Raw genomic sequence first — 14456 nt, 5'->3', positions numbered from 1 at the left:
ACGTTCCCTTGATCAATATACGCGGTCTTCTCCCTTAAACTATCTACAAAAGTGTTCCTGAGACTCTCTTCCCGTATACACTATACACACGGGAAGAGGAAACAAAAGGGGGAGGGAACCAAGGTAGCCTTGCCACTCCCTTCGAGAGCAAGACGGACACCCGTTTTCTTTGTCAAAGCCATTTGATCTTTTGACCCCAGCTCGTGGTCAAAGCGTCGAGAGAACTTTTTTTTCCCCGATGCTTCTTTCAATCTTTCCGCCACCACTACGGAAGATTTTTCCCAACTCTCGATTTGAGACATGCTACGTAGCCCACGTACTGCCGCAAACGGTCATATGTTGCCCAATGTTCCCACATCTTGTTTGTATACCACGTTGATTGGCGCACACGAGAGACAAAAAGTTCAGCCACAGATGCAAAAGGCCTGTCACTGAACAAAGGTGCTTTTCCTCATCCATCCAATCACTGCGTCGGGGCCAAGATCTATACTAGCATGCTCACAACACACATGTTTATTATTACTCGTGCTTGTCTCTAAAAAATCTGTCCAATGCCAGCCAGCCCAACATATCCCACCCAAGTTTCGCCAAGGAGTCCCTCCAAGACACTGCAAACGCCTCGTTTTTTTTCTTATTCCCAAAATAACTCCTTTATCCGTTGATCACTTCACTCAAATAGCATGTGCCCTTCATGTGAAATGGGGTATCCACCTGTCAGTTTTTGCATTTTGCCTTCTCTTGCCGGCTGTAGACGATTTCCACAAGTCCGAATAGCTCCAGCCCATGGCACCCTAATAAAACATTATCCACAAGCCTCAATTCCCTTTTCCGTAAATTCCCGTACCCTGTAGTCTTTAGAAACTGGCCTACCATTCACTCGGAGGAATATGTAGAACATGTGCGTTTAGTGCAGGTTCTGTCCGCCGCCTCTTCATTGATCTAGGGCTGTCATCATGCTCAGGCCCAACCGCAGATGATGGTGTTGTGACACCCGTGATATGCCATTGGCTTGGGTTCCACAGTACCGAGTGGTCGCCCGGATCCGCTCTGGGCTGCGCCGAGGGCGCTGTGCTCCATTCGTTGCCCGTGGGCGTCGAGGTAGGTGCGCCGGGCCAGCTATCCAGAGCCGGCATGTCCCAGCCCTGGAGGCCGGTCGCGTCGTCGTAGACAAGGTGAGTAGATGGGTCCAGCGAGGTGGTATGAGGTAGAAACTGGTTGACACTAGCCGTTGACAGTGGCTTCATGTCCGCAAAGCCTGCTGGCCCCTCAAAGTACGAAGGCCCGGCAGCCAACGACAGTGAGTGTGTGCGGTCACTGGCTGGCCCGCCCACGGTTGTGCCTACCGTTGGCAGGTAGCTGTTCACATCCGGATTGGCACCCATGCTGGGGTCAAAGCTCCCGCCCGCATAAGGGCCATGGATGGTCGCTGTTGGTGGCGGCGTGGCCAGTCCTCCCGGAAAGTCAAACACGTTGATGTTTGTTTGCACGGGCGGCACTGGCGCAACGCCTGAAGCGCTGTCCCATGCCGAGCTCAGGTTCCCAGCCATGATGCCCGTGAGCTGCTGGCTCATGCTCGGCGTCGGCGACATGACGACATCTCTCGACATGTTGGCCGAAGGGTATACCAAGGCCTTTTGCTGATGGTACCGCGACATGGGGTCGTTGATCGTCAGCCATCGCCATGATGTTCCTGACGGCTTGAAGACTGGGTTGTACTTGTACCACTGGTTAGTAGTGTTGAAGCGCCAGAAGATGATGGCCTGTCGCTTCCACTGCGATGACGGATCTGGCGCGCGAGACCATAGCTCCTGATACATGGCAACCTTGCAGATCAGATCGCTGCCTGTTGGCTCGCGGCGGCCCCATGAAGCCGCATCTCCCTCGTCCTCAGATCTCTTTCGCTTACTGCCGGTCCTCTCCAGCTCGTGCTTCTTTGAATCATGGCGCTTCTCCTTCTTGCGTTGGTGCTCCACATCAGGATATTGCACGGCTGTGCTCAAAATGCTGGCCCACTCCACAGCAGGGAAAGGCACGTGGATATCGTGCCGGGGCCGCATGTGGCAGCTGCAGTCGTTTTTAGAATCGCTGCATCCCCGATGGTGGATGCCGCTCTCATTGGTGTAAACGCCGCGCTTTGCGTCGTCGCCGTACAGCTCATCTGGTCGGGTCAATCGGGTAACGCACTTCCAGTGGTGTTGCTGCAGGTCAGGCTGCGTAATGGCCACCTCGACAAACCCAGTGAGCTCTGACCCCGAGGGGAACTTTGCGTGTTCGTGCAGCTCCAAGGTCGAACATATTTCCAAAAGCAGGCAGTCCTGGTCCCTTGTTGGCAGATCCAGTGTCTCACACATGGCCGGCGCATCCTTTGCCCATCGTCGAGTCACCGTCTTCACGCATGCTGATGTGGCCTGGTCTAGGGCTCTGGTGTACTCATGGAGTAAGACATCTTTACCGAGAGCATCGGGGAAGTCCTCGTTACTCGTATACTTGCTCAGATGAGGAAACGAGGCCTGGTCCAAGGGCACATTGTGTGCGTCATACGCAACATCGTCGCGGATTTTAATCTCTGCCGAAGACACGAGGAGCTCGCACGTCTTGGGACGCACGGTGATCGATCTCTGTAGTGACAACAGCTGGTTAAAGTAGTCGTAGTTTGGTCTCACATCCGGTACCCTGCCTTCAGCCAACGCCGTCAAGATGGGGTTGGACTTGAACGACTCCTGCTCTTCTTCGTCGTAATAGTCGTCAGAATTAGTGGAACCAGGTTCCTTCTTCTCTTCAGAAGGGAAAAGGAAGTGAACTAGAAGTAAGAAAACAGAGGTTAATGAATCAGTCAGCTTCCACAAGAATGTGGGAATGCACCTACAGCATCGTAAATCTTCGAAAAATTTCTTGACTACTTGCATGTGACTGGACACTTGTTTGCGCCCCATTTGCTCAATGCTGTCATTGCTGTTGTCGATGCGAAAGATTTCTTTGCTGCCCAGGAGCTCCACGCAAATGACGAAGATGTACTCGCTGATCAGCATATTCCGGCCATGCAGCTTTCCGGCCATGGAAAACTTCCGCCGGCCCATGTGAGGCATGAGGAGTACCGCTAGATGATGTCTGTCAGCTTGGTGAAAGGAGTATGGACGTCGAAGGAAATTAAAGGCAACTTACAGTCGACAAAGGCATCTTCAAGTTCGGGCCGTCGCCAAACGCCTCCTTTGTCTTTTTGAGTGTCTTTGTGAGCTTGTCTGTTGCGGTATTGTTTGAAAGCTGGACAAAAGTAGAGAGGGTTGATCTCCTGTCGGCCTTTGCGAGCTTGTCGGGGCTGGTGACGGGGTGCCTGAAGCCTAGAGTAGAGAACCTCGATAGATTGGGATGGAACTATATGAGTAGGAATGGTTGGCGGTATCGAAGATACAGGAGGCGTCTGATAACATGGGATGTTGCTATTGAAGCTATGTGCTTGAGCATTGCCAGCAGCCTCCCGCAGAGGCTGGCGAATACCGTTAACGCCTCGCCTTGCGTCCATATACTCTGGAGCATGCGGCATGCCCTGTGAGGGGAGGACTGGCCTCGGCTGGTGGTAGACGGGTGGCATGATAGAGGCCCGATGAGAGGCAAGGAATGCCCGACAAAGAGATGTTCAAAAGCTCAGCTGCAACCCAAAAGCCACAGACCAAGTCGTTGATGAAGAAAGAAGCAGAGTCTGATGGATGAGAAATGTAGGAAGGAATTCGGGACGTGGAATGGTGGGATGAGTGTAAGCTTTGTACGAGGCAAAGAACAGCCATTGGAACGAACATGTCTTCCAAAGCCAAAGGAGACAGTCGATAACATATAGACTCGAGACTCGGGAGGGTATGGGCAGGGCCAACGGATTGTATTGACAAAGGGGAGGACGGGGGGGTGGTTAGCAGCTTGTCTTTTGGCCCCTCCAACCCAAGAAAAGATACTTGCTTCTAAGCTATCAAGATTTCATCCATCTGCAGAGCATCTAAGACGTGACATGGGAGCTGGCGCAGCGGGGGTGGGTACTCGGCCAGGCAATCTCTTAACGGGGCGGCAACTCTACGTCTCTGAACACCACATTCTATGAGCCAATGAAGCACAGCTAGTACACCCACCAGCACATGGCAGCGTGAGGTCTGTTACGAGGGGCGTTGGGCATGCAAGGGAGGAGTCTGAAGGCGGGGCCAGGACGCCATGGTCTCACCCACACTCCTCCCCAGACACATGTGCACCAAATCATCCATCTTAGGTGCGGTTCTCCAGGTATGTAGAACGATATTAACATCAAACACTGCGCGGTGATGGCCCCTGGGCATCGCGAAACTTGAATTCTTCGCTGAAGATCCCGGACAGCTGATGACCCCACGCGATGCGCGTGGAGAGAGCCGTTGTAGAACTTCGACAATGGGAACACACCCCCCCTCCCCTTGCCAAGGGATGGTTTCCTATGCTCAATAGAGCGTGGGCTAGGGCACAGCTCAGCCTTGTCAGTGCAACACAGGCAATGAATATAGTTTTGCTTTGCCTTTTTACCTTAAGCCTCGAGCTCATCCTCGTCATTGCCAATAGTAACCCTTTTCCTCCCTCCTCCAGTAAGCTGCTGAAGGGCCATTTTATTGGCCTGTCCCCCTACCTTGCGCTGCATCTTCTCGATCTCTTCCTCAGCATCGACAGCCTCAGCGGCAGCAAAGTCTAATACTAGTCGCCGCCCGAGAAGGTGGGTATCCTTCAGTGCATTTAGTGCATTCTCTGCCTCTCGAGGGGTCACAAAATCAGCAAATGCAAACCCTCTTGCGGTATAGTCTGCCTTCTTTGGAACGCGAACGCTCCTAAGTTGGCCATAAGTACCAAATAGAGTCCGGATGTCTTTCTTTGTGGCTTGGAAAGGCAGGTTCTTGATGACGATCTTGGTTCTCTGAGCCGCAGCCTTCTTAGCCACGTCCTCTCGCCGTCTCTCCTCAGCGGCGTCGTGACCCCTGTGCGAGGCTTTGACACCCAGCGTATGACCATCCAAGACGTAGCCATCCATGGTCTTGAGAGCCGCCTGAGCCTGACTCTTAGACCGGAACTCTACGAAGCCAAAGCCCATGCTGAGGGTCTGGCCAGGTTTTTTGGCGTCTATTTTTGTCTTGACACGAGCGGAGACGAATCCGTCAAGAGGTTCAAAAGCTTCTGCCAGCTTGTTGGTTGTCGTGGCAAAGTTTAAATTGCGGACAAAGAGCGATGCGGTTTCCGCAGGCTCCTCGATCTTATCGCCGCTCGACAGCAAATCGTCGACGCTCAATTTTTGGACACCCGTGCGCTGCTCCCCAAGCGGGCTAGCTTGATCCTGCTGAGTGGAGCCGTTCTTGAAGAGATCGATTGGTGCCTTCTCCAAGAAAAGGACGCTGTCTTTGACTCGACGGTACGCCATCTTGCCAAATGCGGCCTTTGCATGGTTCAACTGGGCGAATTGGATGATGGCAATGGTGCCAGTCGGGGGCATGAGAACTCTGAGAACTGGGCCGCACTCCTCAAACATTTTCCGGAGTTCTTCCATAGAAGTTCCGTACGGAAAGTTCTTGACGAGGATGGACGTCCCACCACGCTTGTGTGATTTGAAGGCGTCCAAATCCACGCCGTTGGAAGCAAAAAAAGCCTTCGTCTCCTGGATGATTGTCGTTTCCGCAATGGCTTGCTTGACGCCCGCATCGGCAGATGTAGGATCCAGCACTTCAGATTTTGAGACACCCAAACGCGCCGCAACGGAGGCGTTGACTGCGTCCTGGCTCATGTACAGTGAATTCCAGTTGAAAACGCTTGTTGATGCCTCAGCTTTTTTGCGTATCAAGTTTTGTTTCTTCAGGGGTAATTTTGACATTCCAAACTCGTCCTGAAGCTTTTTGGCTTCGGCAGGAATGATGTGCAATATGCGCCCCTGAAAAGTTACCCCATCGAGAGCTTGGAATGCTTTCACAGCATCGGATGAATCGTCGTAGAGCACCAACGCAAATCCCTTGCGAACTCCAGAAGCATTGGTCGGCAAATGTACCTGACTAAGTTAGCCATCTGTCCAGGAATACAAAGACCACAAAAAACATCTTTTGAAATATGGACAGGAGGTCAGAAGATCGAAGCATCTACTAAAATAATCGCCCAGGTTCTCATCACATGCAGAAGCATAAGATGTCCCTATCTTGGGGTTCATCACGTTGCCTGTTTTTTTCCATTTTTTTCACGCGAAAGGTCATGGGGGTTAGGTCGTCTTACCTCTTGTAAAGTGCCAAACTCTCCAAACTTCTGATGGAGGTCTTCTTCCGTGGCAGTATAGGGAAGGTTTCGGACAAAAAGCCGGGATGTCCGCGAAATAGTGGCAATCGCATCATCTGCAGCAGTAGAGTTTGCTCCCTGATCGTTTGCTTGGTCCGGGGCATCTTCCATAACAACTTCATGGGAGGAATGCGTGGTGTCATTGTTCTCTCCGTCATCTCGCACGGCCGAATCAACAGCTCGTTGTTCAGCAGGCTGGGGAAGGTCGTCAGGGTCAACCAGATCTAACAGTCGGTTTGTCCGTGACCTTAGCCAGTCGTCATCTGTCGCATCAACCGACGTTTGAGGGGCTTCCTCGGCTTCTTGGGGTTTCACACTGTCGGCTTCCGCCACAGGTTGGACGCTCTGATCTGAAGTCGCCTCCCTTGGTACTCGTTGGTTCATCACCAGATTTTGATTCGCCTCAGACGATTGTGTCTTGTGAGGCTTCTCCTGTCTCTTGGGGATTTGTTCATATTCGTTATCACTCTCGCCCTCTTCAACAAGCGCCCCTCCACCTGTGGCAAGCCCGGTCATGTCGGCGTCAGGGTTTGTTTCATCCGCAAGGACACCCCCCTTGCCCTGCTTCATCACGCGGAGAAACTCTCGCAGCTTGGGATCGGATTCATCTAGATCCTCTCGTTTCCGCTTCTTAGAATCACCCTCCTCCTTCAGATGGGGACGAAGATTGGTCGCCACATGCGCATCGGAATGAACTGATCGCTGGCTTTTACCAAGGGCTGGGTCTGAGATCTATCATTCCATTAGAACAGGCTGGGTCCAAGTTGTTTACAGGTCGTGGGCGACATCATGGGTTGTACTTACAGGCTTGGCTGGCTCGACGGATATCTTAGACATACGAATGTATGACTTGTTGAAGTACTTGACGGCCCCTTGAGCATCTTCAGGTGTTTTGTAGCCGACATAGCCGATGCGCCTCTGAGGGATCAGCTTGACATCGGTGATCTCGCGATTCTTGGCTGAGAAATGCTTCCGAACATCCGCCTCTGTAATGTTGGGCGGAAGGCCTTTTACAAAAATTCTGGATGTCTCCATGATTGCAATGTGCCTGGATTGTACGGAAGCAATAGCCCAATTGTCAGCCTGCAGGCATGCTTGATGATGAATCTGGTGTGTTGAAGATTTACATTTGGAGGGACGAAGAAAAAAATTAGAAAAAAAATTAGTCGGTGATATTTACTGTGGTTGGATAGTGGGGCAGCGAGAAATTTATGTGGTCCGTGCGTTCTGTCGCGTATACGCTTCAAGTGCGGCGCGATCTCTTACCCTACATCTCATGCAGTGATCGAAGTGAATTTGCGCACAAACAATATTGTACCAAATTATCATTGAATCCATGATGTCTCAATATCGATGAATTTTTAGTCAATTACACAGTCGCTGGAACAGCTATATTTATTGACAATAAGCGCCAAAGGAGACAAAAAAAGACTGCATTCTACAGCTATTTCATCTACCTACTCACATTTGCCACAGACGCATGTGGCTATCCATGTAAAGCATCCACGATAATAAGGGAAGGGGAGGGGGGGGGGAATCGTTGTGTATTAAATGGGGCCTACAAAAAAGAATGCCTCTAGCCAAGTATATAGCATTTTATATGGGTTGAATGAGGCAATATTCTACTCGCTGGTCTTCTTCGTCGCCAGTCAGTCATTTTAACAGAAGACTTGGACACAAGTGAAAATTCATTAGATGAAGTGAACATGCAGGAATACTTAAGGGCTTCTCATCGGGAAAAACATAACAAATGCAGACGCTGCCGCTTGGGTTTCTACTAGCTCGCCGTGTACAGCCTACGTAGAGTAATATCGCCAGATTAGAAAAGGTGTGAACTGATGGCAAATATTGAAGAGATGGGCTTCATTCTGTGTCCCTATTGTGACATTCTAAAAGCTGCCCAAAAACCTTAGGTGAAGTGAAGCATATCGAGTATTTATCGGTCAACTGTTCACGCTCATGCTCCAAGCACCTTGCGAGATTACGCTTCAGCGAGGACCTCGGAGTGTCGATTATGCCTGATGAAACTATAAATCTTGAAGGACTCTTGAAATAGATGACGCTGACACATGATTCAGTCTAGAGTAGAAGACGACTAGAAGTATATGAACGTTATCATTAAAAATTGGAACATCGGATAACCAATGCAACTATAGTCCAATAGCGAAAGTGAACTTGCCAAAGATCAGGAGTTAGAGTGTGATGCTCACCATTGCATTTTGGAGCTATAATTCTTTTCAGTTTGGCTGCGCTCCGTAGTCACCGGTGTCAATAATCGAGAGTCTACTAGCCAGAGGTGAACATACGAGTAGACTGGAGAAAAAATGGCAACGAAATTATCCTTGCTAGTCAACTCGTGGGGGAAAAAAAGCCTGGTGGCCCAATAATTGCGGCCTGGGTAAATGCAACTTCCATTTATAGGACCTGTAGCTACCATGAATGAGGATATATTTACTTTGTTTTGGTGTGCAATTGGCATTCGTTTGGTGCAATAGTACAAAGTCTTGTGATATAGGGGTGAATCGAACCGTGATCTCTGCCAAACTGCATACATGTAATATCAGCGGCCCTGTTTCCTCTCGTCAAGCGCCAACAAATGATGGATACATACATCTATACATAGATATACCTATGACTAGTAGCTCCTAACTTATTGACAACTCCGCTTAGTCCAACCAAACGCAAGGCCACAGCTCAAGGCCAACGCCAGTCCATCGATCGGACCGCATGAGATTTGCTCCCTCCTCAAGCTGCAACCGGTTTGACGACGGCAAACAATGATGCTGGCGTTCAAGCTGCGCGTCCAAACGTTAAATCAGACTACCACAAGCTCAGGAAATACTTGGACAAACGATTTGACACGATTGAACGATCGCTCGCCGAACTCAAGCAGGACAACACCATCACAAAGGCGACTCTCGATGAGATTAAAAACACATTGGCAACCAATGATCCGTATGCAGATTAGTGCTTCCCCTATCAAAGTATCACGACATCGAGTATCTGTACGATACAATAGGTAGGTAGTAATCCAGACTCAGGGACTTATCAGGCCACTTTGTACTGCCCAGGGCTCCGAAAGGCAATCAAGCACAAAGAATGGTGGTGATCATTCTCATACTAGTCTTAGGCTTGTATACTCGTATTCGAACGTCTATTTTGGGATTTACATATCCGATCGTTTGAGATTGCAGGCTCCCTTATCAACAAACTTCCCTTGACACGAATTTTGACTGTGGATTTGACATGGATACAGCCACGACTAGAGATCATCAAGGAGAATGCACAGCGCTGCCGGCAGCTCTGAACCTGATTATCCAAGCTTACTGGCACAGCTATGACATAAAAAGAAGATTAAAAACTGCAAACTTTTAAGACTCTTGAATCCTTCTATTTGCGCCAACAAATAGCATTCCATTAGCGAGTGTCCATGAATACTCGGTGATCCCAAATGATGCAGCTCCCTCACACACGTCAGCTCCAGGCCAGTACGCATCTTACTACACCTAATTAGTTGTATGTAGTAGATCCCAGTAAGATTGCTAGATAATACTTTGGCATAAGAACCCGTTTCTGGCATGAGAAGTGTATAATTGGTGATTGGAGCCATTGCGGAGCCACTTACTACCGTTTATCACTTCGTTGGTATGGTAGTCGTAACTTCTCGTTTGCAGGTCATGAACGTCGCAAGCAGATGTAGATGTTATCGCGGGCCTTCTTTCCAGAGATTTTACGGTAGATCTCGTCCAGTCTAGGTAATCACATAATCATTGTCGTTGTTCATCCATCGAAAGCGGCACCTTTTAGACATCTCAAGAGCAATATACGCATGAAATATCTTTCTGAACCCATGAGTGGTATATTAGGAAAATTGCGCATAAATAATTAAAGTCGTAAATAATGTCTATTCTCTATTTACCAGTATCGCAGCTCACATGTACTTTATCTTTTGCTTTCTTCCAGCACCTTCTCGCGAGTAGAGTCGCCTTGATGTGGTCTATCTCAGCCTAGCGTTCGGTCCAGCCTGTTGGAGATTTGCACAGATGCGTTGCACATAATGATAAAGAGAAATGTATTCTGCATCGGGATTCTCTTTTGATCCTCCGTTATACAAACGACTGCTCATCTATAGGCAATCAGCCTTTATGTAAATGCTGGGTCATGAATTCATGAAAATATTGATAGCGGTAGTGCCAGAGCAAGCTCCTTGGCTCTAGCCCCGCGAATGGGCCTGGACGCGGCATGGCAGCCCCTGGCTCGTGCGTCCCGATGCTTAGCCTCCAGCGTCTCTGGTTCGCCAGGCACCTCCAACCTGCATATGCACCTTGAAAGCTCGACGTGTTAAGGGGACGCGGAACCTCAGCCCTGTGCAAACTGCGACTATTTTGCCCCGACGACCGTCTTCACCTTCTTCAATTCGATACCTGCCTTGGCCTATCTGTCCAAGCGTGGTGACAATCTACGAGTCAAGCCTAATACGCCACCGATCTTGAGGGTAGGTCCCCCGTGCTCCGCAAAGCCCGTCTGGAAGGGGCGAACAGAATTCGCAAGAGGCGGCTGGCCGCGCTCGTCCCTGAGCTTCCGCGGCAGCAGTCATACGACATTTGCTAACGAACCCTCTTGCGCCTCTTGCGACAAGTAGCGGAACTACGTTGAACCCATCATCAGACGATCGAATACCCGTTTACCAGCAGGAAACTATGGCGGACGCTATCGCAGACAGACCGGCAGATGCCGTAAACGTGAGGGAGAAGCTGGAGGGTAGGCTTCAACCATGTCAACAGATAAGATGGGAGCTCAGCTAACGGATGGTGCTATTGCAGCGCAGATCAAGTCCGCGGATATGGTGAGGTTCACCTGGCAGAACGCCCACGAAACGACCCAGCTAACACGAGCGAAAGACGGAAGATATGCAGCAGGAGTGTGTAGAAGTTGGTATGTTGGAACCCGACAACTGTTCAACGGATGGCAAATGGAGTTTGGAAGGAGAAGAGAGGCTGACGTTGGTATACTATAGCTCAGGAAGCCATGTCGAGATTTACCATTGAGAAGGTAATCTTCATACTTCTTGGATGCCTATACTGCTATGGAAATCGAGGGCTAACTCCATATGACAGGACATTGCACAGCATATCAAGCGAACAGTCAGCCAGCCTCCTCGAACTCATTGTTTGCAACTAAACGAGCTTGAACTAACCACGTATAACAAATAGATGGACGAGCGAAAAGGCCCGACTTGGCACTGCATTGTTGGCCGTAACTTCGGCAGCTTTGTAACCCACGGTACGTTGAAAGCTGGAACATATCCATATATTCACTTGCCTACTTGGAGATTGATTCACCGAGCCAATATCAGCTGAGCAACCAGATCAGTCGGCTAATCATATGACATTTACAGAGACCAAGCACTTCATATACTTTTACCTCGGCCACTGCGCTATCCTGCTCTTCAAGACGCAGTAATAATGACAAGAAATTATGGAGTAGATAGAATATGGCATGGGCAAGTTGCGGTAGTCCCTATGGAGGCACAGGAGGCGTCATACTCATGATCGTGGAGGGCGTGTTGGTGTACGTTTTTGCGGCTTCATCTTCTAAATTTGAATTATTTATTATTGGGAGACTTTTTGTTACAAACAGAGATGATAAGTTTCGTCATTGAGCGAGAAAAGAAAAGGGGAATAAACTCTGGTGCTTTGCTATATAAGCCTAAGCCCTTTGACCAAGTGCATCCAATCCTACGCTATTAACCTACCAGGGAGGTGTAATTGAGGTCTCAATCGAACCAAAGTCCGGAAAAGGTAGAAAAGAGGGAGCCGCGATTTGCCTAGCAGTAGCAGAAAAAGCTCCCTCGGCGAACAAGCCATCCGGACGAAACACTTCAGCAGCACCAGCAGCAGCCCCCAAATGCATGTCTCAGAATACGTACTTGCATAAGACGTCTCAGACAGCCCCTCGCAAGCCTCTACACTCGAGGTACTCTTTGGTTGCAAACACCCCTCATTTTTTGCCCCTCGCCGGTTTCTATCAGCATGTGAAGGATTCTCGCAGATTCCGTCGTGTTTGCCTTTTTTTCCCACATGCACGCCGATGCGATTGGCGAAATCTGTGACCTGTTTGGAGAAACCCTCCATTCCTCTCTAATATGCCGTGCCACCTGAACTGGGTGCATCAGTACTGGCCGCTTACCTTGGCGGGATGGCCAGAAAACTAAATAAAAAAAGACATGAGGCAGCAAAGACAGCAGCTAGGCTTGTTTTCAGACGTCATAGGTAGTTGGTACACGCAGGTAGAAGTGACACAATCGAAGCCCAAAAACTCAACTCCTAGCCCGGAGACTTTTCAAACCCTTTCTGCCCTTTCTTCCCCTTGCAACTCCCACCCAATCCGCGGCAGAGGATGCGAATCTCGCCGACTCTTCGGTGTCGAATCAAAAAGCAAACTTGGCCGTCTTTGCCTATTTTGATGTGTCAATCCACTATTCCAGGGGTGGGATAGAGCTATTTGCGATATATAAGTGTTAGCCATGCGGTGAAATGTCACTGTTAATTAACAGGCAAAAGACAGCAACGAACCAGGCCATAATTAGTAGAACAAGCAGCGCGCACTAGGCGACCAAAGCCACCTGCAGCTAGCCCCCCAGCTGTTCAGCAACGCCAACATTGTCAACTCCCCAATTTAGGCCCATATCGCGCCTTGGCCGGCTCAAATAGCCCATTTTCAAATGTTTGCTCGCATAATGAATGCCCTATTCAACAGCCGAAAAGAGGGAAAAAGGAAGACAATAGTATTTTCCGTTGGGTCCCAACTCAAACTCGATTCACTCTCCCGTTTCAAATTTCATCTAGAAAAGTATGGCTGGGAGTTTTGGTCCCGACTTAGTCGAAATGTTCCTTTTTTGCTTGCCCGTTCTTCCCACCCCGCAATATTTTCGCCACGTTGGTACCACGGGGACCGAATTCAAAACTATTTGGCTTAGTAGCCCATCTTCAGAGGCCTGTGGCTTGCGTAGCGAATTGAGGGACAGAAAAAAGGTGGTTGGCTGAAAACTTGGCGAGGAAAAGTGAAGAGACGGCCCCCAAGGAAATTGCTCTTGTGCTTCGCGGGGTCAGCCAAGATGGATTGGGGTTAAGAAAGCTGTCGGGCAATCCAATAGCGGACAACGGCGGTTTTTGCCTGCTTACAGTATGTTGTGCCCTTTCTTTGCTCGTCTGGCTGCTACAGCTTGGTATTCTCCGTGTAGTCTTCTAAGGGTCATATCAGAGCCATGGGGGGGGCCCTTTTGATTTATCAATGGGTCGAGTCAGCCAGCATTTGCACGATATAACGCCTACAAGTATACGGAGCCGTTCCCCTCCGCCAAGCAACAGCCGGCATCCAATGCTTTTCTTCTCTCCTTCTCTTTTCTGCTGAGCCGAACTACTACCTAGCTATCTCTCATGACAAAGACTGCTCGGCAAAAGGTAGCACACCAAGCGGTGGCAGGAGGATGATTTAACAGTCGGACCTAAGCTAGCCGTGGATCGTTGTACACACGCCCCCCCCATCCTTTCAGTTCTGGATGATCTGACCCCGGGTCATGCAATCAGCCTTGGACCCTCAGAAGAAGCAAAAAGGGCACGCATCCATGTTGGCTTGCTCTAGCTGTTTATACAATTGGTCGCGCGCAGCGGGAAACGGTGCCATGCTTTTTCGCTCAGGAGGAGCTATTACTGTAGGAGAAACGCCTCTTTTTGACTTCTAATCCGTGCCAGACGCTCGCTTTTCCGGGCCATTAATATCTCGCCGGAGCGAACAGGGAGGGGAAGAAAGGCCCGAGGGCAGAAGGGGAGAAGTAAAACAGCCAGAACGGGCTCAATCGGTTCAATCTGATAAAAGTCTCGGGTGGTGATTTAAAGACAGATACACACGGAGTACATTACGTTCAGCAAGAGTGCTCAGAAGCAGAAATGCCACAACCAGGCCTCTCTTCCCAAGAATGCAACTCATCCTACTTTACTGCGGGGCCTTTGCCCAAGGCAAAACGCCAAAAGTGGCTCCATCAAACCGGCAGCAACGTCGACTCACTCGCCGAAGGAGGAACAAAAATACATACAAGTACTGTACTGTAGGACAGGAATAATCCCTGCAGATGCTCAATTAAACGT

The 14456-nt window shown here is 49.7% G+C and overlaps 3 protein-coding genes across 3 annotated transcripts; 1 reads left to right on the top strand and 2 right to left on the bottom strand.

Annotated features, from left to right (window-relative positions):
• Window positions 1-866: 866 nt before the first annotated feature.
• On the bottom strand, window positions 867-3589 carry TrAtP1_006502 (uncharacterized protein; the record flags this gene model as incomplete). Its single annotated transcript, XM_014083089.2, has 3 exons — window positions 867-2800; window positions 2867-3097; window positions 3163-3589. 3 exons carry the CDS (start codon window positions 3587-3589, stop codon window positions 867-869), a joined length of 2592 nt encoding a protein of 863 aa, XP_013938564.1.
• Window positions 3590-4534: 945 nt separating this feature from the next.
• Window positions 4535-7344, bottom strand: TrAtP1_006501 (uncharacterized protein; the record flags this gene model as incomplete). The annotated part of the gene is made up of 3 exons (XM_014083088.2): window positions 4535-6031; window positions 6250-7041; window positions 7114-7344. The coding sequence occupies 3 exons, from the start codon at window positions 7342-7344 to the stop codon at window positions 4535-4537; spliced, it is 2520 nt and encodes an 839-aa protein (XP_013938563.1).
• Window positions 7345-11009: 3665 nt separating this feature from the next.
• TrAtP1_006500 (uncharacterized protein) lies at window positions 11010-11772 on the top strand (the record flags this gene model as incomplete). The annotated part of the gene is made up of 7 exons (XM_014083087.2): window positions 11010-11070; window positions 11133-11155; window positions 11211-11244; window positions 11327-11361; window positions 11427-11453; window positions 11523-11592; window positions 11708-11772. The coding sequence occupies 7 exons, from the start codon at window positions 11010-11012 to the stop codon at window positions 11770-11772; spliced, it is 315 nt and encodes a 104-aa protein (XP_013938562.1).
• Window positions 11773-14456: the final 2684 nt, after the last annotated feature.

This window comes from Trichoderma atroviride, chromosome 3 (assembly GCF_020647795.1).
Source record: "Trichoderma atroviride chromosome 3, complete sequence".
In the NCBI taxonomy this organism is placed as follows: domain Eukaryota; kingdom Fungi; phylum Ascomycota; class Sordariomycetes; order Hypocreales; family Hypocreaceae; genus Trichoderma; species Trichoderma atroviride.
Note: the sequence above shows the minus strand (reverse complement) of the source record. Positions and strands in the feature narration are given on the sequence as shown.